This window comes from Canis lupus, chromosome 36 (assembly GCF_048164855.1).
Source record: "Canis lupus baileyi chromosome 36, mCanLup2.hap1, whole genome shotgun sequence".
NCBI lineage: Eukaryota > Metazoa > Chordata > Mammalia > Carnivora > Canidae > Canis > Canis lupus.
Window position 1 is genome coordinate 5,116,741 of NC_132873.1, and position 20,067 is coordinate 5,136,807.

The 20,067-nt window shown below is 51.4% G+C and overlaps 3 protein-coding genes across 10 annotated transcripts; 1 reads left to right on the forward strand and 2 right to left on the reverse strand.

Annotated features, from left to right (window-relative positions):
* Nucleotides 1–129: 129 nt before the first annotated feature.
* STK16 (serine/threonine kinase 16) lies at nucleotides 130–3,839 on the reverse strand. Of its 3 annotated transcripts, XM_072813133.1 has the most exons (8): nucleotides 3,697–3,839; nucleotides 3,205–3,394; nucleotides 2,177–2,396; nucleotides 1,779–1,912; nucleotides 1,484–1,604; nucleotides 1,261–1,356; nucleotides 719–840; nucleotides 130–603 (listed from the first exon to the last, which is right to left on the reverse strand). In XM_072813133.1, the coding sequence occupies exons 2-8, from the start codon at nucleotides 3,288–3,290 to the stop codon at nucleotides 465–467; spliced, it is 918 nt and encodes a 305-aa protein (XP_072669234.1). In that variant the 5' UTR covers nucleotides 3,291–3,394; nucleotides 3,697–3,839; the 3' UTR covers nucleotides 130–464. The 3 variants fall into 3 exon arrangements, with proteins under 3 accessions (XP_072669234.1, XP_072669235.1, XP_072669236.1); XM_072813134.1 differs by lacking the exon at nucleotides 3,697–3,839 and having other exon boundaries at nucleotides 3,205–3,554; XM_072813135.1 differs by lacking the exons at nucleotides 3,205–3,394; nucleotides 3,697–3,839 and adding an exon at nucleotides 2,592–2,615 and having other exon boundaries at nucleotides 2,177–2,335.
* On the forward strand, nucleotides 3,749–15,766 carry GLB1L (galactosidase beta 1 like). Of its 5 annotated transcripts, XR_012024997.1 has the most exons (18): nucleotides 3,793–3,990; nucleotides 5,114–5,240; nucleotides 5,416–5,582; nucleotides 5,828–5,978; nucleotides 6,146–6,206; nucleotides 10,014–10,108; nucleotides 10,196–10,370; nucleotides 10,454–10,512; nucleotides 10,605–10,726; nucleotides 10,833–10,873; nucleotides 11,072–11,190; nucleotides 11,503–11,577; nucleotides 11,696–11,785; nucleotides 11,926–12,039; nucleotides 12,292–12,423; nucleotides 12,867–13,082; nucleotides 13,454–14,774; nucleotides 14,879–15,766. XR_012024997.1 is itself a non-coding variant. In XM_072813124.1 (17 exons), the coding sequence occupies exons 2-17, from the start codon at nucleotides 5,172–5,174 to the stop codon at nucleotides 13,721–13,723; spliced, it is 1,956 nt and encodes a 651-aa protein (XP_072669225.1). In that variant the 5' UTR covers nucleotides 3,749–3,990; nucleotides 5,102–5,171; the 3' UTR covers nucleotides 13,724–15,766. The 5 variants fall into 5 exon arrangements, 4 of the variants coding, with proteins under 4 accessions (XP_072669225.1, XP_072669226.1, XP_072669224.1 ...); XM_072813124.1 differs by having other exon boundaries at nucleotides 3,749–3,990; nucleotides 5,102–5,240; nucleotides 13,454–15,766; XM_072813125.1 differs by having other exon boundaries at nucleotides 4,933–5,240; nucleotides 13,454–15,766.
* Nucleotides 13,828–20,052, reverse strand: ANKZF1 (ankyrin repeat and zinc finger peptidyl tRNA hydrolase 1). Of its 2 annotated transcripts, XM_072813122.1 has the most exons (14): nucleotides 19,864–20,051; nucleotides 19,470–19,647; nucleotides 18,515–18,618; nucleotides 18,182–18,284; nucleotides 17,866–18,059; nucleotides 17,380–17,492; nucleotides 17,137–17,284; nucleotides 16,637–16,865; nucleotides 16,324–16,473; nucleotides 15,159–15,645; nucleotides 14,884–14,995; nucleotides 14,581–14,748; nucleotides 14,358–14,443; nucleotides 13,828–14,160 (listed from the first exon to the last, which is right to left on the reverse strand). In XM_072813122.1, exons 2-14 carry the CDS (start codon nucleotides 19,615–19,617, stop codon nucleotides 14,037–14,039), a joined length of 2,166 nt encoding a protein of 721 aa, XP_072669223.1. In that variant the 5' UTR covers nucleotides 19,618–19,647; nucleotides 19,864–20,051; the 3' UTR covers nucleotides 13,828–14,036. The 2 variants fall into 2 exon arrangements, with proteins under 2 accessions (XP_072669223.1, XP_072669222.1); XM_072813121.1 differs by having other exon boundaries at nucleotides 19,470–20,052.
* Nucleotides 20,053–20,067: the final 15 nt, after the last annotated feature.

Here is a 20,067-nt window from a genome sequence, read left to right on the forward strand (position 1 = left end):
AGAATGGCGAAGTCATGCCATTCCTCATTAGGCCAGTCCCTCTTCCCAAGCGGTTCCCTTGGAAATGGCAACCAGACCCTGGGCCCCGGGCACCTCTTCTCTTTCATTCCAGGAACAATGAGACTAAGATCCACACCAAGCTGCTTTCACTTTATTCTTCTATTTATACATTCTCCTGCTCCCAGATGTGAAGGCAGACCATGATGTAAGCTCAGCAGTCCTGCTCAGAGCCTTTCTAGATTCTATCCATTTCCCCTTCCCCATCTCCTACCCTCGTCCACACCCAGTCAGTCCCCTGTCCAGTTGTTGTAGAAGCAAAGAAATAAGACTGAGCTGACAGTTCCCATCCACTTGTCCCCGATGCCAAGAGAGCAGTCCTGGAGACACCGGGTGGAGATTCTAATGAGGGATGAGAGCCTCCTTCCAAGGCACAGGGCCACCTCTCAACGTAGCCATTGGTCTGTTTAGATTTGGGTGGTATGTTGGCCTGAAGCTGGGGGTTGCAGTGCCTCCAACTGACTGAGGAGGAGAGAGATGGGAGGGCGCTCCTGGGGGTCTACAGTCATCATTGAGGCCAGCAGCTGCCGCAAGGTTGAAGAATGCCTGTGGAAGGAGGCGGGCAGGGTGACTGGAGGGTCCTCATTCCCCATGCTACGGTTCTAACTCCACTAATGCCAGTGAGGAGTCTGAAGTGTTTCGTACCCCTTTTATTGCTCACCTGGGGCTCTGCGGGATGCTGAGTTGGTTCTGCACAGCAAGGGCCACACTGTCACCCTTCTGGAACACCATGTCATATGGGCCTTCCCCAAACATCATGGCATACAGCACGCAGCCTAGGGACTGAACATAACTTGGTTATTACTTGACAAGGGACCAATAGAAATGATCTCTTTCCTCTGGACTCTGTAGTGAAAGGTGACTACATAAGCTAATAAGAATAGGCTGACCTCAGCCCCATGACACCACCAGGGTCCAGAGAAAGCACCAGCTAGCTGGAGGCTTCTGCACCCCCTGCTTGCCACTGCCTTCAGTCCTGACACTTAGCTGTACTCATTCTGTTCAAAGGGAGGAATGATACCACTTCCTGAGCAATTGAGTACAGTGTCAGTGACGGTTCCCAGGAAGGAAGTCGAGGGGGATGGGGACATACACGGTTCCTGGGGCCCCATGCAATCGAAACCAAAGACCTGCCCCTCTGCTGCACAGCAGGTACAGAGCGGTACTCCTCCCCATCCATGTGCCCCCCCACATGCTCCTCACCCAGACATCAGTCCGCTCATCAATGACACAGTGGCTCTGCACGGAGAAGAGCTCTGGGGCGCGGTAGGAGATGGTGCATCGCTGGGCTGCCCAGTCCTGGAAGAGTGGCCCCATAGCTCAAAAGAGAGGCACAGGTCATAGTCATGTGACCAAACTGGGGCATGCAACAGGAAAGGCTGAGGATGGGGAACAGGAGGGCAAAGGAACCTGGACACTCTTTTACCTGCAGGGCCAGAGCCTGGCGGGAGCCTTCCACATGGATGCAAGCTTGATTCATGGAACCCAAGTCCATTAAAACTGGCTGCCCCTCATCTCCAAGCAAGATATTGGTGGGCTTCAGGTCCCTGCAGGAAAGTGGAAATAAATGGCCCATGAACATCCCTGGATAGGGAGACTAGAATCCCTGGGGGCAAAAGAATCATGGGGACTGTTCCTTGGGAGGAGAGCAGAGACCACTCAATCCTTTTGGTGAGGCTCTTTCTTTCTGCCCCATAAGCACACTGGGCCCTCCCACTGACCTGTGGGCATAACCTCTGGCATGAATGGCCTCAAGGCCTCTGCAGATACCCAGCAGCAGCTGAAGGATTTGATCTTCAGTCAAGAAGTTGCCTTTGTCCTTCAGCCTTTCTATCTCGTTCCACAGCGTACCCCTCTGCAACACAAGTTTCCCCACGGTTGGACAGGTTTTCTGGGTCTCTGCTCCCTCAGCCTGATCCCTTCCCTGTGTCACAGCCTAGCAGCTCTTTCACCACACACACTACACACCTCACAGTCCCACTTGGGTTCCCCTAAACCCCAAATCTGAAGCGGTCCAACACAGGACATGGTCTCTGCTTCCTAACGTGCTTGGCTACTCACACAGCCCTCGGTAGATGACTCTGTTGCAAGCCCCTCCATTGCCAGGAGACTTTCTGACCTTGAAGAAGGGTAGCAGCAGCCAGGCCTCATGTTTAGTGCCCCGCTCCCTCAGACAATAAGCCACAAGGCGGAGGATGTTGGGGTGATGGAAGAGGCGATGCATGTCTGCTTCTCGTTGGGCTTCCTCCCGATCCTGCTGCTCGTGACACAGGATCCGCTTCAGGGCGTAGAAGTGTCCATCATGTAACCCCTCCACTAGGTCCACATAGCTGAACCCACTGTGGGCCAAAGGGGTCAGTGAAGGACCACGGTCATCTCCCACACTGCTTGGACCCAGAGGAACTCCCTGGGTGGGGAGGGGAGGGGGTGTCTTTCCCAGTCAGCAGAAACCCTCCCAAGACGTGGCTTCAGGAGAAGTCTGAAGATTTTACACTTTGAGCTCAAGGGTAGGAACACAGCAATCTTTGAGGTACCTTGGTCATAATGCACAGCTCTGCACGTGACAAATGCTCCGGAAATGTTACATGAGTAAGTAACAGTCAACATCTGTCAAGTGCTGTGAACCGGGCCCTGGGTGAGATTATTATTATTATTTTTTCTCTTTTTGGTGAGATGATTTCTATGCACTATCTCATTTAATCCTCACAACTCCATCAGCGACAAAAGATAATTATCTCCAGGGCAGCCCGGGTGGCCCAGCGGTTTAGCGCAGCCTTCAGCCCAGGGCCTGACCCTGGAGACCCAGGATCGAGTCCCGCATCGGGCTCCCTGCATGGGGCCTGCTTCTCCCTCTGCCTGTGCATGTGCGTATGTGTGTGTCTCTAATAAATAAAATCTTAAAAAAAAAAAAAAAAAGATGATTATCTCCATTAAGCAGATGATGAAACCACGGCTTAAGGTCACACCAGGTGGAGCCAGGTGGCCTGGCTCCAGAATCCACTTTCTTGGCATTCGGGTTGCTAGGCTCTGTCAGGGGAGCTAAAGGATGCTTTACAAGGATGAACCTCCTGAGGCCCTATCACGTGCAGACTGCTGTCCTTCACTCACCAGAACCCTGGGGGCTGGCTAGGCGATTTCAACACTCACCCCTCCCCCAGTTTCTGGATGAAGAGGTAGCGCTTGTTGTCAATGAGGACGGTTCCCCGGGAGCAGACACACAGCGCGTGGCCCATAGCGCCTCAGTCATCCTCCTCAGGGGCGGTCCGGGGCTGCCGACGGCCGCGTGCGGGCTGAGGGGGCTCTTCCAGGCGACGCGCTGGGGGCCCCGCGGATCATGCTGGAAGGCAAAGGACGGCAGGGTCGTGGGCCAGGCACGACCCCCGAAGTGCCGACGTGCAGAGCTGGCGCCCGGGCCTCGGAACGCAGAGGAAACGAGCCTTGGCGACGCCGGCTCGGGCACGGCCGAGGTCGGGTGCCCTGGAGCCTCGGGCCACGCCGCGACGCCCAGGCCGCGTCCTCGCCGTCGGGCCGCCTCGGCAGCCGCGGAGCGTGGGGGCGAGGCCCGGACCCACCCGGCGGGGCCCGCCCCGGCCTCGGCGCGCAGAGCCCCGGGAGGGCCGGCCCCGACTCCCCACTGACCTGGCTCCGGCCGGAGACGAGCGCCGCGGACCGGAAGGAGCGTCTACGTCATCAGGCCGCGCCGGCGTAACGGCCCGCGGTATCCTAGCAACCGCAGGGCATCCGGAGGATGTGGGGGCGCGGAGCTGAGAGGCCGGGGGCGGGCTAAGGCGCGGGGAGCACGGGTCCCGGGACCCGGTGAGGGTTCCACACCAGGCCTTCAGTAGTGGGCAGGACGCAGGCACCCGCGCCCAAGGGGAGCAAAGCCGGGCTCGGCCCGAGGCCCCCCAGGCCCCCCGTCTCCCAATGCCGGAGGTAGGAAGCTGCAGTCCAGCCCCGAGGGGCGGGGGCCGGGCGGGGGCCGGCGGCCTGGACCCCCACAGCGCCGATCGGTGCACCCTTCGGGGCTCAGGCCTGCATCCCACTACCCTAGTTTCAGTGGTTAAGAGCTTACTAGCTGCGTGACCTTGGACGACTTAACCTCTCAGAGCCTCGGTTTCCCCAGTTGTAAACAAGCTCTAACAGTACCTAAGGTTAGGTGCCCGTACGGGGAGGCCAGGCTGCAGCTCCCAGCTCTGCTAAACTAGCTGCGTGACCTTGAGCAGACTATTTAAAATTTCTGCCTCTCAATTCCCTCATGGGTAAAATGGGAGTGATAATTACCAACTGCACGGAGCTTTTTGAAGATGAAGTGAGATGTAAAGTGCTTAGCACACTATCTGACACAGCCTTGGTGTCAATAAATAGAAGTTGCTGTTATTTTTATTATGATTCTATTTTTCTTATCCTGGTCCTTACATCCCAGGCTTGGGATTGTGAAGGCAGGAGTCATGGAAATTCATAAATTCCCAAGCCTTGGCCCCAGGTAGTTGTTCTTGACAGCTCTCGCTGAGGCGGGCAGGGATAAATTGAAGAGCGGTGGACATCCAAAGAAGACAGAATGGCTGAGGTGGTCTCTTTTGCTGTAGCAGGGCCACTAGGAGAAAAAAAAAAAAATCCCATTTATAACTTGGTTCCTACTTTCACACCACTGGGAAGATTGATTCCGAACCTGTTTTAGCCCCCTGGTTCCGACATTCATTCATCTAGATTTAACCTGCTATGTACCGAGTCCCGTGCTAGAAGCTGAGGATGCAAGATGGACAAGGTACTCTTCACCCTCAGGGAGCTCAGTTTAGTACCACAGTGCTTCTCAATCTTGAATGCCTTTCGGATCGCCTGGGAATCTTGTTAAAATCCAAATTCTGATTCTAATAGGTCTGAGGTAGGACCTGAGACTCTGCATTTCTAACAAGCTCCCAGGTGATGCTGATGAAGCGGATTCAAGATGTAGAGGATCTTACAAACTAGTAGAGTAGCGCGGGTGGACAAGTCCAGGCTAATTGCCTGGTGACTTGAGGTGGTCTCCGCCCCCTTGCTCGCTGAGGTTCCCTCCCAGGAATCCACCACGTGACAGCCGGACCGCCCTCTCTGAATAGAGGAGCCCTGTTAGCGCCATGGCTCCCAGGAAGCGGCTCTGCCTTCCCGTCCTGCTGTTGCCACTTCTGTCCCTGCTGCTGCCCCAGGTAAAATGACAGGATTGAATCGGCAGGCTGGGCGTGGTGAGGCGGGATGAGATCCAGCCCAGGAGAGAAAGTGAAAATAACAGAACAACAGGCTGGGCTAGTTCCATCTCCTCTGCAGACTCTGACCCCTCCCTCTGTTCCAGGCCTCTGCTGACCCCGGGCTCTCTCTTTGCAGGCAGACAATCGGTCGTTCATAGTGGATCGGATAAATGACAGATTCCTTCTAGATGGGGCCCCGTTCCGCTACGTGTCTGGCAGCCTACACTACTTTCGGGTACCACGGGTGCTTTGGGCAGACCGGCTTTTCAAGATGCGAATGAGTGGCCTCAACACTGTACAATTGTAAGAAGTGCTCAGGACAGGCCATGGAGGGTGGGATTTACTCTTCCTACCACCCCCCGTCAGAAGGGGATTGGGACAGGAGGACTAGCTGGGTATGAGAGCTCCAGGGCTTCCAGGCCAAGGGTGGGAAAGGGTGGGCCAGGACCTCCTTCCAACAGCTTCCTGGAGATTCCATGCAAGGCCTGAGCCCTTAGGCCTCTCCAGCACCTCCCGCCTTGGGCCCTGTTAACCTTTTTCTTTCTCAGTTACGTGCCCTGGAACTACCATGAGCCAGAGCCTGGGGTCTATAATTTTAATGGCAGCCGGGACCTCTTTGCATTTCTGAAAGAGGCATCTCTAGCGAACCTGTTGGTCATACTGAGACCAGGACCTTACATCTGTGCAGAGTGGGATATGGTGAGTTAGAAGGGATAGAACCAGAGCCACTCCTGTGCAGTTCCTTCACTCCCCCCATCTGCCCACACTGTAGGGCCACTTCCAGTGCTATACTCAATATCCTCCCTTCATACCTCTTCCACCCCACTCCCAAACAACAAAACCTGCTGTCTTTATGTTTGTCGCAGGGGGGTCTCCCAGCCTGGTTGCTTCAAAAACCTGAAATAAATCTGAGAACCTCAGATCCAGGTGAGCTGAGACAAAAGTTTCAACACAGAAAATAAAAGCAACCGATAGGAACACAATGAGTCATTTGGGTGCTCAAAACTGAAGAGACCATCCCCAAACTGGAGATCATCCATGCAGATATTTGAGTGTTTCCTTCATGCCTAGCAAGATGCTACAAACTGACACCGGGCAGACCCAGTCCTTGTGTAGTGGGGCTTATGGGGAAAGAAACAGGTTTGTTTTTGTTTTTGTTTTTGTTTTTTTTAAAAAACAAAACAAAACCTGTAAGATTATTGCAAATTGTAAAAATACCACACAAGAAAAAAACAATACTCATGAGGCCATGAGTAACAGAGAAGGCCTGTTTTGGGTAGGGAGGTCAGAAAAGGCTTTTCTGAGATGATGACATTTCACTTGACTCTAGGGAAGGAAAAGCTTTGGTCATATGAAGAATGAGGTGAGAATGACCCAAGTAGAGGGAACAGCATATTCTAAAGCCCAGAGGTGGGAAAGAAGTGGTATGGTTGAGGCCAACTCGGCCAGACCATAGTGGGTAAGGGAGAGAGGAATGTGACGTGAAATTGGAGATAGATAGGGACTGTTAATGCAGGACCTTGTAGGCCACCGTAAGGGGTTGGTATTTTATCATAAACACAGTAGAAAGCCATTGAAAGAGCTTAACCAGACAGGTTTGATTTGTTTTCAAATTACTTTAGCCCGGATGTGGAGAATGGAGGGAGGGGGCCAAGCAAGGATGGAGGTGGAGAAACTAATTGGGAGACTCAGGCTGTGATTGAGGAAGGAGGTGATGGCTCGTGGATTAAGGCGACGGTGGTGGAGATGGGAAGAAGAGAGCAGTTTTGAGATGTAGGTTGAAGATCAAAAATCACCAGGCCTTGTTAGATTCTGATGGGAAGGAGAAGGGTGGGGGCAGCATGAATCGGGTTTGGAAAGAAAGGAGTCATGTTTCCAATGAACATGGTGGTGCCATTTACTGACACAGGGAAGTAGGAGGAGACTAGGGGTGGCAAAGGACTACCTTTTTTGGGGGAAAAACAGTTCTGGTTGTGTTAAATTTGTGTCATCACACACAAGTTAGGGTGTTAAGCCACAGGCTGTGTGAATGTGACGCTCACGGGGAGCTCTGAGCTAGAGATAAATTTGGGATTTATCAGTCTAGAGATGGCATTTAGATCCTTGGCTGTTGAGACATTGCCTGAGGGAAAGAGCATCAGGAGAGAAAAGATGAGAACTCAAGATTAAGCTCTAAAATGCCCTATATTTTAAGGAGTTTGGATTTTACTTCAAGTGTAGATAGGAAGTCATCAGAACAAGGGAGTGATCTTATCTGATTTATCTTTTAAAAAGATCACTCTAGTAAAAATGCTTTGTATCTGTTGGGGACCATCCCGCTTCTTAGGGTGCTGAAGAGCTCTATGCTCCTCAGAACAATTCCCCAACTCAGCTGGCTCTGAAATACATTTGAAATGGCAAAGTAGTGCTGGCACACCGGCATGCAGTGTCCACTTTTCCCAAGAAAGCAGCGACCTCTTCACTGCAAGTCCACAATTCCTTTCCAGGCCTCTCACCTCCTTGGCCAGTCAGGAGCACCCAGCCCGGCTGTTCACCCCATCCTTTCACATACACTCTTCTCTTGGCTCTCCAGATACCATCTTTATGTGGTCTGTGCTCCTTTCCCTGAATCCCAGCCTTGCTGACCACTCCTCCTTAGTCTCTTGCTGGTTCTCTGCCCTTTCTCTTTCTGCTAAATGCTGGATGGGGTGCTGAAGGCCTCAGTTCTCCGACCCTTCTCTTTTATGTGTTCACTCCTTAGACAATCTCATCCATTCCCATCGCTTGCTTTTTTTTTTTTTTTTAGATTTCTTTTTTTTTTAATTTTTTTTAAAATTTTATTTATTTATGATAGTCACACACAGAGAGAGAGAGGCAGAGACATAGGCAGAGGGAGAAGCAGGCTCCATGCACCGGGAGCCCGACGTGGGATTTGATCCCGGGTCTCCAGGATCGCACCCTGGGCCAAAGGCAGGCGCCAAACCGCTGCACCACCCAGGGATCCCTAGATTTTATTTATTTATTCATGAGAGACACAGAGAGAGGCAGAGAGGTGGGCAGAGAAGCAGGCTCCCCACAGGGAGCCCAATTCAGGACTCACTCTTTCCCAGGACCAGGGATCATGCTCTGAGCCCCCAGGTGTCCCTCCCATGGCTTTCAATCCTATCTAGTAGCTAACAACTCTGAAATAGAAAACCTCTGCAATAGGTTCTCCTCTCCTTCAGAATATGAACCATGGATTCCTTAAAATGGCCTCTCAGGCCCTACCTAATGGACCTAGTCACCTCCCTGACCTCTACTCTTTTCTTCATTGTTCACACTGGCCTCATTGCTGTTTTTCAAACCTATCAGGCACATTCCTGCTTTGAGGCCGTTGCACTTGGTGCTCCCTCTATCTTCCTGCAGAATCACCTTTTCAGAGAGGCCTTCCCTCAGCTGCCCTCTAAAACTTAAGCTCTCCTGCCATTTTATATCCTTCCATGCTTTATTTTTTCTCCTGGGCATTAACATACTGTGTATTTTAGCTATTTATTTATTACCTGCTTTCCTCACTGGGAAGGAAATTCCACAAGGGCAGAGATTTTTATCGATTTTGTTCCATTCTGTATCCCTAACACCTAGAATGTTGCTGGGTACATGCTAAACACTCATAAATATTTGTTGGATGAGCTTTAATATATGCTTGGATAGAAGGAGGCAGTCAGACCTGGCACCCTTTGTACAGAATGCAAAATGGAAAGGAATTGAACGTTTTAAGAATGCAAAAATACCCTCGAGTACATCTTCCATTGAATCCATTTTTGAGAGTCTGCTACATGTTAGGCATTGTCCTCAAGGATAGGGATGAAGCAGATGGACCTGACAAATAGGTTCCTGTTCACTGGGTGAGGGAGACTGACAGGAGACACTTAGAGAGGGGCACCTGGATGGCTCAGTCTGCCTTTGGCTCAGGTCAGGATCTGGGGTCCTGGGACGAGTCCTGCATCGGGTTCCATGCTTAGTGGGGAGTCAGCTTCTCCCTCTCCTGCTTGTGCTCTCTCTCTGTCAAATGAATAAAGCCTTTAAGGGGGGGGGGGCATTTAGAGAAATACTGATAATTTGTTATGTGCTTGAAAAAAAGTAAGAGGTGACATGAGAGTATGTAACAGGGACACCTACCCTCATCAGGATTATCAGAGGTTTTCTTGAGGAAGTGAAATAGAAGTTAAGATCTGAAAACTGTACTGAGAATGGCCAGATGAAGGATGGTGGAGAGAAAGTGTCAAGCAGAGGTCATAACAGGTGTGAGGACCCCGAGGATGAATCAACAAAAATCACAAATAGGGCCTGAGATTTTAAGGCACAATACTGAATATAGTGGTCTTCTGATGGATGACTTAAATCACCAGAACTGTCAGTTCCATCAGGGTGCAAGTCATCATTCTGCATTTTTGTTAACTCCCATGCTACTTCACAGCTCTCTCAAGTATACATCGATTACATAATTAGTTCCCTATGATGCTTTTAACATTTTTCTTACATTAAAAAATTTCTTAATTTACAACTTTAAGGTTTCCTGTGCTTAGATGTCATTGCCATGCAAATTCACAAGTGCTCAGGGTTCAGTCACCACTGCTCAGGTTCATTTGTGGGCGAGTGGGCTGCAAACAGTAGCCCAGGGTTCAGGCAGCACTGAAGTTGCTGGCCTTGATGCTATGGGTGGGGGCTGCAAAGGCAGTGGTGTCCTAATGAGCAGAGCACTGCTCCTTCCTTTAGACTTTCTTGCTGCAGTGGACTCCTGGTTCAAGGTCTTACTGCCCAAGTTATATCCATGGCTCTACCACAACGGGGGCAACATCATTAGCATTCAGGTACAAGGGACTGGGTGAGAGGAAGGAGGTGCCAGGGGTCCTAACCTCTGCTGCATGGCTGAGCTCCATTTTCCATTTTCCTGGCAGGTGGAAAATGAATATGGTAGCTACAGAGCCTGTGACGTCAACTACATGAAGCACCTGGCTGGGCTTTTCCGTGCGCTGCTAGGAGACAGGATCTTGCTCTTCACCACAGATGGGCCTGAAGGACTCAGATGTGGCTCCCTCCAGGGCCTCTACACCACTGTGGATTTTGGCCCAGGTCTTCTGAGCGAGGGTGGAGTAGAGTCTGGGGAAGGGGCACCTCTTCTATGTTTATCTTTCACTTTTGTCTCCTCTCTGCAGCTGACAACATGACCAAAATCTTTGCCCTGCTTCGGAACTATGAACCCCATGGGCCACTGGTGAGGAGCTGGAGGGGAGGGCAATCAAAGCAGGAGTTGGGGTTGGGAATGGGTCGAGCTCAGTCCCCATCTCACTTGTGGCTGCTTTCTAGGTGAACTCCGAGTATTACACAGGCTGGCTGGATTACTGGGGCCAGAATCACTCCACACGGTCTGTTTTGGCTGTAACCAGAGGCCTAGAGAACATGCTGAAGCTGGGAGCCAGTGTGAACATGTAACTGGAGACACGGGGGCCAACATGAAGGCAAAACGGGATGTTGGGGAGGAAAGTGATTCAGTGGGTCAGCTTTTCCCTTTCCCCCCACCTTACCCCCCTTCAGGTACATGTTCCATGGAGGTACCAACTTTGGATACTGGAATGGTGAGTCCAGGTGGTCCCTGGGGTGGAAGCAGGGAGGCATCAAGGAATTAGAATCCAAGGGCTGGGTAGATTAGGAGGTCTCAAAGCTGGATGTGGCCACCACTGCCCCTTCTGATGGCAAAATTCTTTGTGTGAATTTCTTTGCTTAGTGCCTGTCATTTGAAAGACACTGAATGAATGAAATTGGTTTGACCCCAGGTGCTGATGAGAAGGGGCGCTTTCTTCCAATTACTACCAGCTATGACTACGATGCACCAATATCTGAAGCAGGAGACCTCACACCTAAGCTTTTTGCTCTTCGAAACGTCATCAGTGAGGTGCCCTACCACTTCATTAAGTGCCAAAGGCTTTTATCAATTTGGGGAAAGGGAGTACCTAAATTGTTAGTAATGGGATCCCATAAATCATTGGTTGTTGTCTGGGCCGCAGAGCCTACAGAACCACTTCCCAGCCACCCAGACGGGACTACTTGGGAAGACGCACACAAGCATGTGCAAAATTACAGGATCTTCGTGACCCCTTAAAGCCTTTCCCCGGAACCCAGGTTGAGAGCCCTGTGCTTAGTAGGGTCTGGGAGTAGGGGTTATTTGTGTGGTTTTCCTATGGCTCCTGAGAGAATTTGGGCTCAGTTCCAGGAAATTCCCTTGGGACCTTTACCTCCCCCCAGCCCCAAGATGATGCTTGGACCTTTGACCCTGCATCTGGTAAGCTCTGGATCATCTTTTCTCTGATCCTACCCCTTTGTTCTCTAAATGGCCCAGCCTTTCTGGCCCTCTATTCTGACTTACCTTTTATTCTAACATCTTCCCCTTATCCTAACAGGATGGGGATTTGCTGGCTTTCTTAGACTTCCTGTGCCCCCAAGGGCCCATCCATTCAATCTTGCCCTTGTCCTTTGAGGCTGTCAAACAGGTAAGAGACAATCCCACGTCCTGGAGGCACGGGAGCCTTCCCCAACAGCTGTAGCCAGAGGTTCCCTCTGTTGCCCATCTTCCCCATAGTATCCTCTTTCCTCTCATTTCATCTTAAGTACTTAACTCTTCCACACCCAGGACCATGGCTTTATGTTGTACCGGACTTTTCTGCCCCATCCCATTCCTGAGCCAACGCAGTTCTGGGTGCCTAACAATGGAGTCCACGACCGTGCCTATGTAATGGTAGATGGGGTAAGGACCTCATTCCGGGCTACCCTGTGAGCCCATCCCCTCTCCTCCCAGCACCCCGTATCTGCCCACGTTTGCAGGAGGGGCCACAGATAAGCTGGGATGAGGAAGAATTTGAGGCGAAGGTTCCAGAATACATGGGTAACGAAGGACGGGCTACATTCTCTTTGCTTTCCAAACACGTGTGCTAACGTAGCTTCCTGTGTCATGGCCACAAGCTAGAGCCCTTCCTCTCAGAGCGCATCTTATCCACAGGTGTTTCACGGTGTCTTGGAACGAAACATGAAACACCAACTATTTTTGACGGGGAAAGGTGGGGCCAAATTGGACATCTTACTGGAGAACATGGGGAGGCTCAGTTTCGGATCTAACAGCAGTGACTTCAAGGTGAGCTAGCCTTGCCTGTCCCTTCTCCTGCATATTAGTGTCCATCAAACTCCCCTGGAAAAATAGGGGCCTAATAGAAGACAAACAAGAGCCCTGTGCTTAGGAGTTAGGCAACAGGGATCCCTGGGTGGCGCAGCGATTTGGCACCTGCCTTTGGCCCAGGGCGCGATCCTGGAGACCCGGGATCGAATCCCATGTCAGGCTCCCTGTGCATGGAGCCTGCTTCTCCCTCTGCCTGTGTCTCTGCCTCTCTCTCTCTCTCTCTCTCTCTCTGTGTGTGACTATCATAAATAAATAAAAATTTATTAAAAAAAAAAGAGGCAGCAAAATAGTCGCTTGTGGGGATCTAGACATGGCCACTCGTTGCATCCCAGGGCTTGATTAGGGACAGTTACACCATAAGAGCTTAAGAAATGATGAATTTTTATTTGCCTTCTTCACAGGGCCTACTAGAGCCACCAGTTCTGGGGCAAATGGTCCTTACCCAGTGGCTGATGTTCCCTCTGAATGTTGATAAGCTCGTAAAGTGGTGGTTTCCCCTCCACTTGATGAAAAGTACACGTCCTCAAGCTCCTTCTGGCCCCACCTTCTACTCCACAACGTTTCCAATTTTCGGAGAAGGCGGGGACACTTTTCTCTTTCTACCTGGATGGACCAAGGTACTGCTGACATTGGGGTCAGGGTGATGAGAAGAAAATAACGTTAGAAGGGGGAGTGGAAATTATTCCTGATTAGAAACCCAAAAGGAGGGACACCTGGATGGCTCAGTCAGTTGAGTATCTGACTCTCGATTTTGGCTTGGGCTGTGATCTCAGGGTTGTGGGACTGAGCCCCGCATCAGGTTCCATGCTCAGCACGGGGAGTCTGTTTGGGATTCTCTCTTTCCCTTTCCCTCTGCCCCCTACCCCCACTCCCGTGCTTTCTCTTTCTCTAAAATAAATCTTAAAAAAAAAAAAAGAAACCCAAAAGGGGGTGATTTTACCCCCTTGAGAGCTGACCATTTTCTTCCACTCTCTATTCTCTTCTTCAGGGCCAAGTCTGGATCAATGGGTTTAATTTGGGCCGGTACTGGACAAAGCGAGGGCCCCAACAGACCCTCTATGTGCCACGACCTCTGCTGTTTTCTAGAGGAGGCCTCAACAAAATTACATTGCTGGAGCTAGAAAGCGTGCCTCTCCAGCCCCAAATCCAGTTTGTGGATAGGCCTATACTTAATAGCACTTCACATAAGACATTTGTCTATTCCCTCTCAGTTGAAACGCCAAGCGCCCCTGAACCAATGGAGTTAAGTGGGCACTGAAAGAAAGGTAACCTTGGACCCGGGACATGGAGTGGGCAGGATCCCTTGGTGCTGGCCACGGTGACCGCCAGGAACCAAAGGCCACAACCTGAATGCAATACAAGTGCAGTTTCCTTGCCAAACTTTATTACGATTAAAGTTCCAGAGACAGTACCAGCTCCACACCCCTCTATGGCCCTGTCTTTGCCCTGGTTCCTGAGTGTCCTTCTTAATCTTCCAAATACTCCGGTTTCACGGGAAAGAAGAAACCTAGGGCTACTGTGAATGCACCCTCTCAGGGCCCAGAGTTGGCCCAGGTGCAGCTGTAAAGAGGTCAGGAAGAGGGCTTGGCGGCCTGGCAGCGGTGATCCCGGAGGCAGCGTGTGGAGCAGAAAGAGAAGTCAAGATAGTGAAAGGGAATGAGGCCTTGGAGGGATGTCCCACAACTCCAGCAGCGCCTGGACAAGAGGAAGATAGATGGCTGAACAGGTACCCCAGAAACTTTCCAATCCAAGCTCTTCCCCGCTCCTCCGGCCATATCTGGTTTTGTTCCAGAGGTTTTCTCAGAACATCTCAAGTCCCCCCTCCCCCCAACAGCCTTTTGGAGGACTCTGCAGCATTCATTCCACTTGCCCACACCTGGCCCTGTACTTACTGAGCACAAAGGGTTGCAGGACCGGGTGTCTGCGGGGTGGAGACTCCCAGCTGGGCAGCCAGCCTGCGCTCTGCGGCCAGAGCTCTCTGAGGGGAAGAGAAGTCTTATTAAGGACAAGGCCCCAGAGCTGGACAGGGTGCCTGCGAAGTGACAGCTGCACGCTGGGAAGGGGTCAGACCTCTGAGGAAATCAGGGCTGTGGAAGAGAGAACCTCCAGCCTCACCTTCTCACGATCGCTGAGGGCGGCAAAACGCCGCTGCTCTTCTTGCTCCCTCTCCTCCTGCTCCCGCTGCTTCCGCTGCTGTTCCTCCCTTTGCCTCCGGGCAGCCTTCTGCTCCCTTTTCCGCATAGCCTGCCGTGCCTCCATTTCTGGCGTCAGTGGCCCTGGCACCTGGAGGATTTCCAGGGAGGTGTAAGGTAAGACCCATACAAACTGTCCTTGGGAAAACTATAAGAAAGTGGAAAAGATCTTAGCCAGGATCAATGCTGCCTTCCTACTCTACTGCTGCTTCCTTTTCCAGCTGACCTGAGCCTTGCTGTAATCGTAAGCATCTGGATTCTTCTCCATGAACCTTCGGAACTCATTACGCGTTGACTTGTCAGCTGCAACCGTATATGGTGGCCGGGCCCGGGAGTCCCTAGGTGCGAAAACCCCCCAAAGTGGGTTCAGCTCGCCTCCTCCATCTCCCAACCTCACCCAAACAGATCAAAGGGAATACTGTCAAGTAGCCAGTACCAACGTTAGCCTCCAGATGATCCTCTCTATACCCCAAAGGGCTCGGCTTGGGGACCATTACTTACTGTACAGTGGGGTCGGCACCTGCCTCCAGCAGCAGGCGAACCACTGAGCCTCTCCCAGCTGCAGCTGCTGCATGCAGGAGGGTGAAGCCATTGGAGCCCAAGGGGGCACTGAGCAGAGACAGAACTCCAGGGTCTGTGGGGCCAGCAGCTAGCTGGAGTTTCAATATCCCAACATCTCCAGCTCTGCAAGCAGCCAGAAGCATGTCCCAGAGCTCTGACTGATCAGGGGTCTTGGCCTCATCCAGGGAAGGCCCCAAAGGGGCTGCATGTGCCTGGGCGGACTGTGAGAAGGCCTCATCTCCTTGAGGTTGCTGGGGAAGAGTCACATGCACCCCGGCTTCCAGGTCCTGGCTTCTCTCCTTCTTATTCCTTTTTCTCCTTCTCCGCTTTGGCAATACCTCAAACTCACGAAGATCCAGGGTCCCTACTGTCAATTCTACTAGCTCCAGCTCCACCTGAAAGCTGTCCTCTCCCTCCGACCCTGAACCTAGGGAAAAATACGATGTTAGGTCCATCTAAAGAAATACACAGAGGGTGGAAGGATGTGGGCTGCCCCAGATGTATAATAATGTACATAAAAAGAGAATCCAGATTGTCTTGAAATGAAATTAAGTATTTGTATTTTGTCACCAAAGATCAAGTAGCACATCAAAAGCTGAATCCATTAGTATCCCATGTAGAAATGAGGCTCTCAGCTCAGATGGAGACAGGCCCAGAAGGACCCACGCAGGGACAAACGTCCTTAGGCTCTCCCCTTGAGCAGCCTTAGGATGGTACACAACAGGGGAGAGCATGGGAGCTGTGACAGCCGTGCAGGCTAAGAACCAAGCAGGCCTCAGCTCCAAACTGCAGCATCCAGTAAGAGGGCAATTATGTGAGATTCGCGCCACACAAGCCTCTGTTTCACATTCTTATGTCATATTTCCTAAGTGTTGGGGATACATCAGTGAACAAAAGAGAACAGGAAGTTGGGAAAGGTGATTAAACCCATCTTAGTAATTGCTACCGGGTGCCCCTTATCGTAACAGCCCTATGCGTGTGTGTAATGGTATGTGTGTTATGTAAGGGCTCATTATAAAGAGGCAAGTGACAGTAGGAGATTTGACACTGCATTTCCAGGATAGACACCCAGATAGAGTTGACAGTTGCCAGATGGTGCTCAAACCCTGTTTGGGAGATTCCTCATTCTGCCCAAGTGTCTCATTTTCATCACTGGAGACCTTTCTTTCTGCCTCGAGAGCCTTCTTCCCCACTCTCATTGTCTTCCTATGTGCTTGAGGTGAGTCCAACCTGGCTGTCTCCCGGGGGTCTTCTCCTGCCATAAAACAAAAGATGTTTCTCAAGTTTAGCTGAGGAGAAGCCAGCTCAGGTCTCTCTCAATGAAGATGCTGTCTGGATGTACAAATGAGAACCCAAGGCTTGGGCTGGAAGGTACAGGAAGATCTAGGGAGTCTGGGGGGTCTGGATCAAAGGCTCACCATGGACATGCAAGGTGGTCAGCTTATGGAACACACGCTGTAGCTCTCTGAAGGTAGGTCTGCGGGTAGCGAGGGGGATATCCCAAAGTCGGGGGTCCCCTCGTTGCAGGGGTGCACCATGGCCTCTGAAGAACAGGGACCGGCCAGAGCGGGGGGCACGCAGCAGTATTGTCCCAGCCTCCTCCAGTGCTTTAGCCCAGCCTGGCCCTGCCAGCAGGTCACGAACATCCTAGGGAAGAGAATAACTCAGCCCTGTGTATCTTCACTTGCTATTTTTAAATCTCCAACCCAAAAAAATGGGCCACAAGATGATGTATAAGGAATGTGAAATAGAAAATAATACGAGGGAAGAATGAGAGGATGAAGACTCTTGGGGATCCATTCCTAGTCTACTGTTGCCTTCCCAGAAATAATGGGGTCAAGCTTCCCACGCTAACATTTGATGAGAGGGGGGGAAAAAGTAGATTAGCAGACCACCAGATCCGAGACACCTAACTTACCTTGTATAATGTGGCTTCATTATAGCGCCTCAGGTTGGCTCCGGCAGACCGAGAAGCCCCACCCCGGGCATCGCGAATTCCCTGGGCTGTGCCCCGCTTGGCCCGCACTGTGTAGCGGTGAAAGGTTTTGTGTGTCACCACGTCTCTTCTGTAGACAACACAGACTCAGTACTGGAAATTAGCCCGTACTCCCAGGCTAACGGGGTCCAGTCCATCCTTCTACCCCATGCAGCACCCTCTCACCCTTGGAAAATGGCGCCAGCAAAGTGCCCAGCTGCAGCCATGAGCACCACATAGGATCTGGGACCTCCGTTCTGCAGGTTCTGTAGCAGCAGTTCTGGTTCTTCTGGTGGTACCTGGATGACAGCACAAACATGCCCACTGTATTCACGGAGAGGAAGAAATCAGTGCCAAGTGTCTCACGTGCATGATCTCATTTCATACAACCATCCTGAGGCTTGTCTCCACTTTACAAATGAGGACATTTGAGGCTTGTAGTCGCGATCAAGTGGTAGAATAACCACTCAAACCTATATTGGTCTGTTTCCGAACTTAATTCCATTACACTCGACCTCAGATTCAGGCCAATTCAGTCCAACACTGTGCTGTCCATTGTGGTACCCACATTCAACAGGAAGAAGAGAAATAAGAAATGGCCTGGGCTTAGGGGAGATCTAGGCTGAGTGCTCAAAGGCCACAGTTGACCACACAACTTGTGCTGCCACTTGCCTGGCGAGGGCCTAGCACACAGCGATAGGCATAAAGAAACTGGCCCTGGGCGTTTTGGAAAAGAACCCGATGTGGGTGGAAGCCTTGGGGTCTGCTGGGCTTCTCAAATTCAGCCCTCTCCTCATCTGGTATCTGCAAGTCCTCCTCACTGGCTGAGTCTGAGTCTTCTGATCCTGAGATGCTGGAAAGATCTCCTGAAAACGACATGAGGTGCACAAGTTTGGTGTTCCATCTTTGACCTTTCCTCAAGCTCCTAAACTAGGGCCTTCCTCCACCCCCATGTCCTACTCAACACAGGTCTCCTACCAGCCGTCACCTGTGGAGCTCTGCTTTTCAAAATCCAGGGCAGACAGGAAAGGCTTGTCCTTGAGACGCTGCTTTAGGTTAAACCGATGCCAGTCAAGTTTATAATGTTCCCTCTGGTAGGAGGCAAAGAAGGAGGCTGATGTGGAAATATGCCCCAGCCTGGCCCTTAATAGTAAGTATTCAAGACCAGAGAGAGAACTCCAGGAAGTATGACCAGGTAATACCAACTGCCTTAGTTAAAACATGGACCTTTATTAATTAAAGACAAATCACATGTCTGCCTCTCCTCACCCACCATTATACTTTTTGCTTCTACCATTTAGCTCAGCACCTGGCCTTTTACCTGTTCCTGGTGGTTCTGGAAGGTCTGGTCACAAGTGGAACAAAATAACTTCTCTGAAATATCCAGGAGACCCTGGGGTAGTTTTCTTTCTGGGCTTGCTGAACCTAAATAAGGGGAGGGTAATTAGAGGTGGAAAGGGAGTCCAAATCTGCAGTACCTAGAAATTACATGCAGTGTCTGATACACAAATGAAAAAGGTGGCACATCCTTTCCTTCAAAGAATTTATAATCTAGGAATCATGAGATAAATGGCACAGTGATCATTTTATATGGGAAGTATGCTTCTGAAAAGATGTGAGACAAACATATATCAAACAGTCTGACGGGATGGGTTAAGGGAATCCTGTAGAAATGTTAAAATTATTTTTAACTGCAGAAAACACTTCCCAAATGCCCAGTTTTTAGCTTACATTTACTTTTTTTTTTTTTTTTTAAGATTTTATTTATTCATGAGAGACACGGTGGGGAGGGGGGGCAGAGACACAGGCAGAGGGAGAAGCAGGCTCCATGCAGGAGCCCGAGGTGGGACTCCATCCCGGGTCTCCGGGATCAGGCCCTGGGCTGAAGGCGGCGCTAAACCGCTGAGCCACCGGGGCTGCCCATAGCTCACATTTCCAATTACCGTGTGGTTTGTTTAAAAAAAAAAAAGGCTAAGAAAAACAGCCAGAGACAAATGTTGTAAAAAAAAAAAAAAAAAAAGTTTTACATTCAGCAAGAATGAATGATTTGATTGGAATCCAGTTACCTTTGGACAATAGGAATTTTGAAGGATTTTTTTTGCAGGCAGTCTCACCCAGAGACGGAGTGAATGTTAGATAAATTTTATCCAGTAGGAAGATGTCAAGGGCTCTTAAACCGGGGAATTTATCAATTAGAATGTGTTCCCTGGACAAGCGCTAAGCTCTAAAGAGCCTGCCCCGTTCCTCATGGGTCCTCCCCAAACGTTCCCAGGTACCTGGACAGGAAGTCCGCAGAGCCTGGGCCGGAGCCGCCTCCGATGGGTGGCTCACCAAGCTCAGGCCCTGACAGACCCGAGCATCCGCGTTGAGGTCAAACAGGGAGACCAAGGCAGGAACCCGGGCTGCAGCTGAAACCGGCGACATGGCTGGGCAGAAATTATGTGGGAGCAGCTCCTGGAGCAGAAGGGGGTGTGGGGGGGTAAGAACGGAGCCCCCAGGGTGCGATCCTACCGCCCGGCGGCCTGACTCGGCCTCCTCCACGCCGCGGGGCACCCAGTCCGCTCTCGGGGTTAATACGTGACCCCAGCCCGGTTTCTCAAGGGGGAAGCATCCGGCTCCCACATCGAGTCCGAGAGAGCTGAGGCTCCCCCATCGACCGCTCCTCGTTACCCGTGCGACGAGATCCAGCAAGGGCTAAACCGCGTGGACTCGCCGCCGCCCCCAGCAGCTGCACCAAAGGTCCCGGGCAGCCGGCGGCACAGACGTCCACGATTCCAAGCCCGGATTTCTGCAACACCACAACAATCTCGTCACTACGGGGCCGCGGAGGGGACACGCGGCGTCGCCCGCACCTTGGCCCCGCCCCAAAGGGCG

Bases quoted from the DNA above. Each gene is read 5' to 3' on its own strand.
- GLB1L (XM_072813124.1), top strand. From the start codon at position 5,172: ATGGCTCCCAGGAAGCGGCTCTGCCTTCCCGTCCTGCTGTTGCCACTT. The intron at 10,874-11,071 runs GTGAGTCCAGGT...GTTTGACCCCAG, and splicing joins CAACTTTGGATACTGGAATG to GTGCTGATGAGAAGGGGCGC. The intron at 11,578-11,695 runs GTAAGCTCTGGA...TTATCCTAACAG, and splicing joins GACCTTTGACCCTGCATCTG to GATGGGGATTTGCTGGCTTT.
- ANKZF1 (XM_072813121.1), bottom strand. From the start codon at position 19,617: ATGTCGCCGGTTTCAGCTGCAGCCCGGGTTCCTGCCTTGGTCTCCCTG. The intron at 16,474-16,636 runs GTGAGCCTTTGA...GTTTTATGGCAG, and splicing joins GACCACCTTGCATGTCCATG to GAGAAGACCCCCGGGAGACA. The intron at 14,161-14,357 runs GTAAGTACAGGG...CCTCTTGTCCAG, and splicing joins CCTGCAACCCTTTGTGCTCA to GCGCTGCTGGAGTTGTGGGA.
- STK16 (XM_072813133.1), bottom strand. From the start codon at position 3,290: ATGGGCCACGCGCTGTGTGTCTGCTCCCGGGGAACCGTCCTCATTGAC. The intron at 2,397-3,204 runs GTGAGTGTTGAA...TTTGGCCCACAG, and splicing joins ATCCAGAAACTGGGGGAGGG to TGGGTTCAGCTATGTGGACC. The intron at 604-718 runs GTGAGCAATAAA...CTCCTTCCACAG, and splicing joins AGCATCCCGCAGAGCCCCAG to GCATTCTTCAACCTTGCGGC.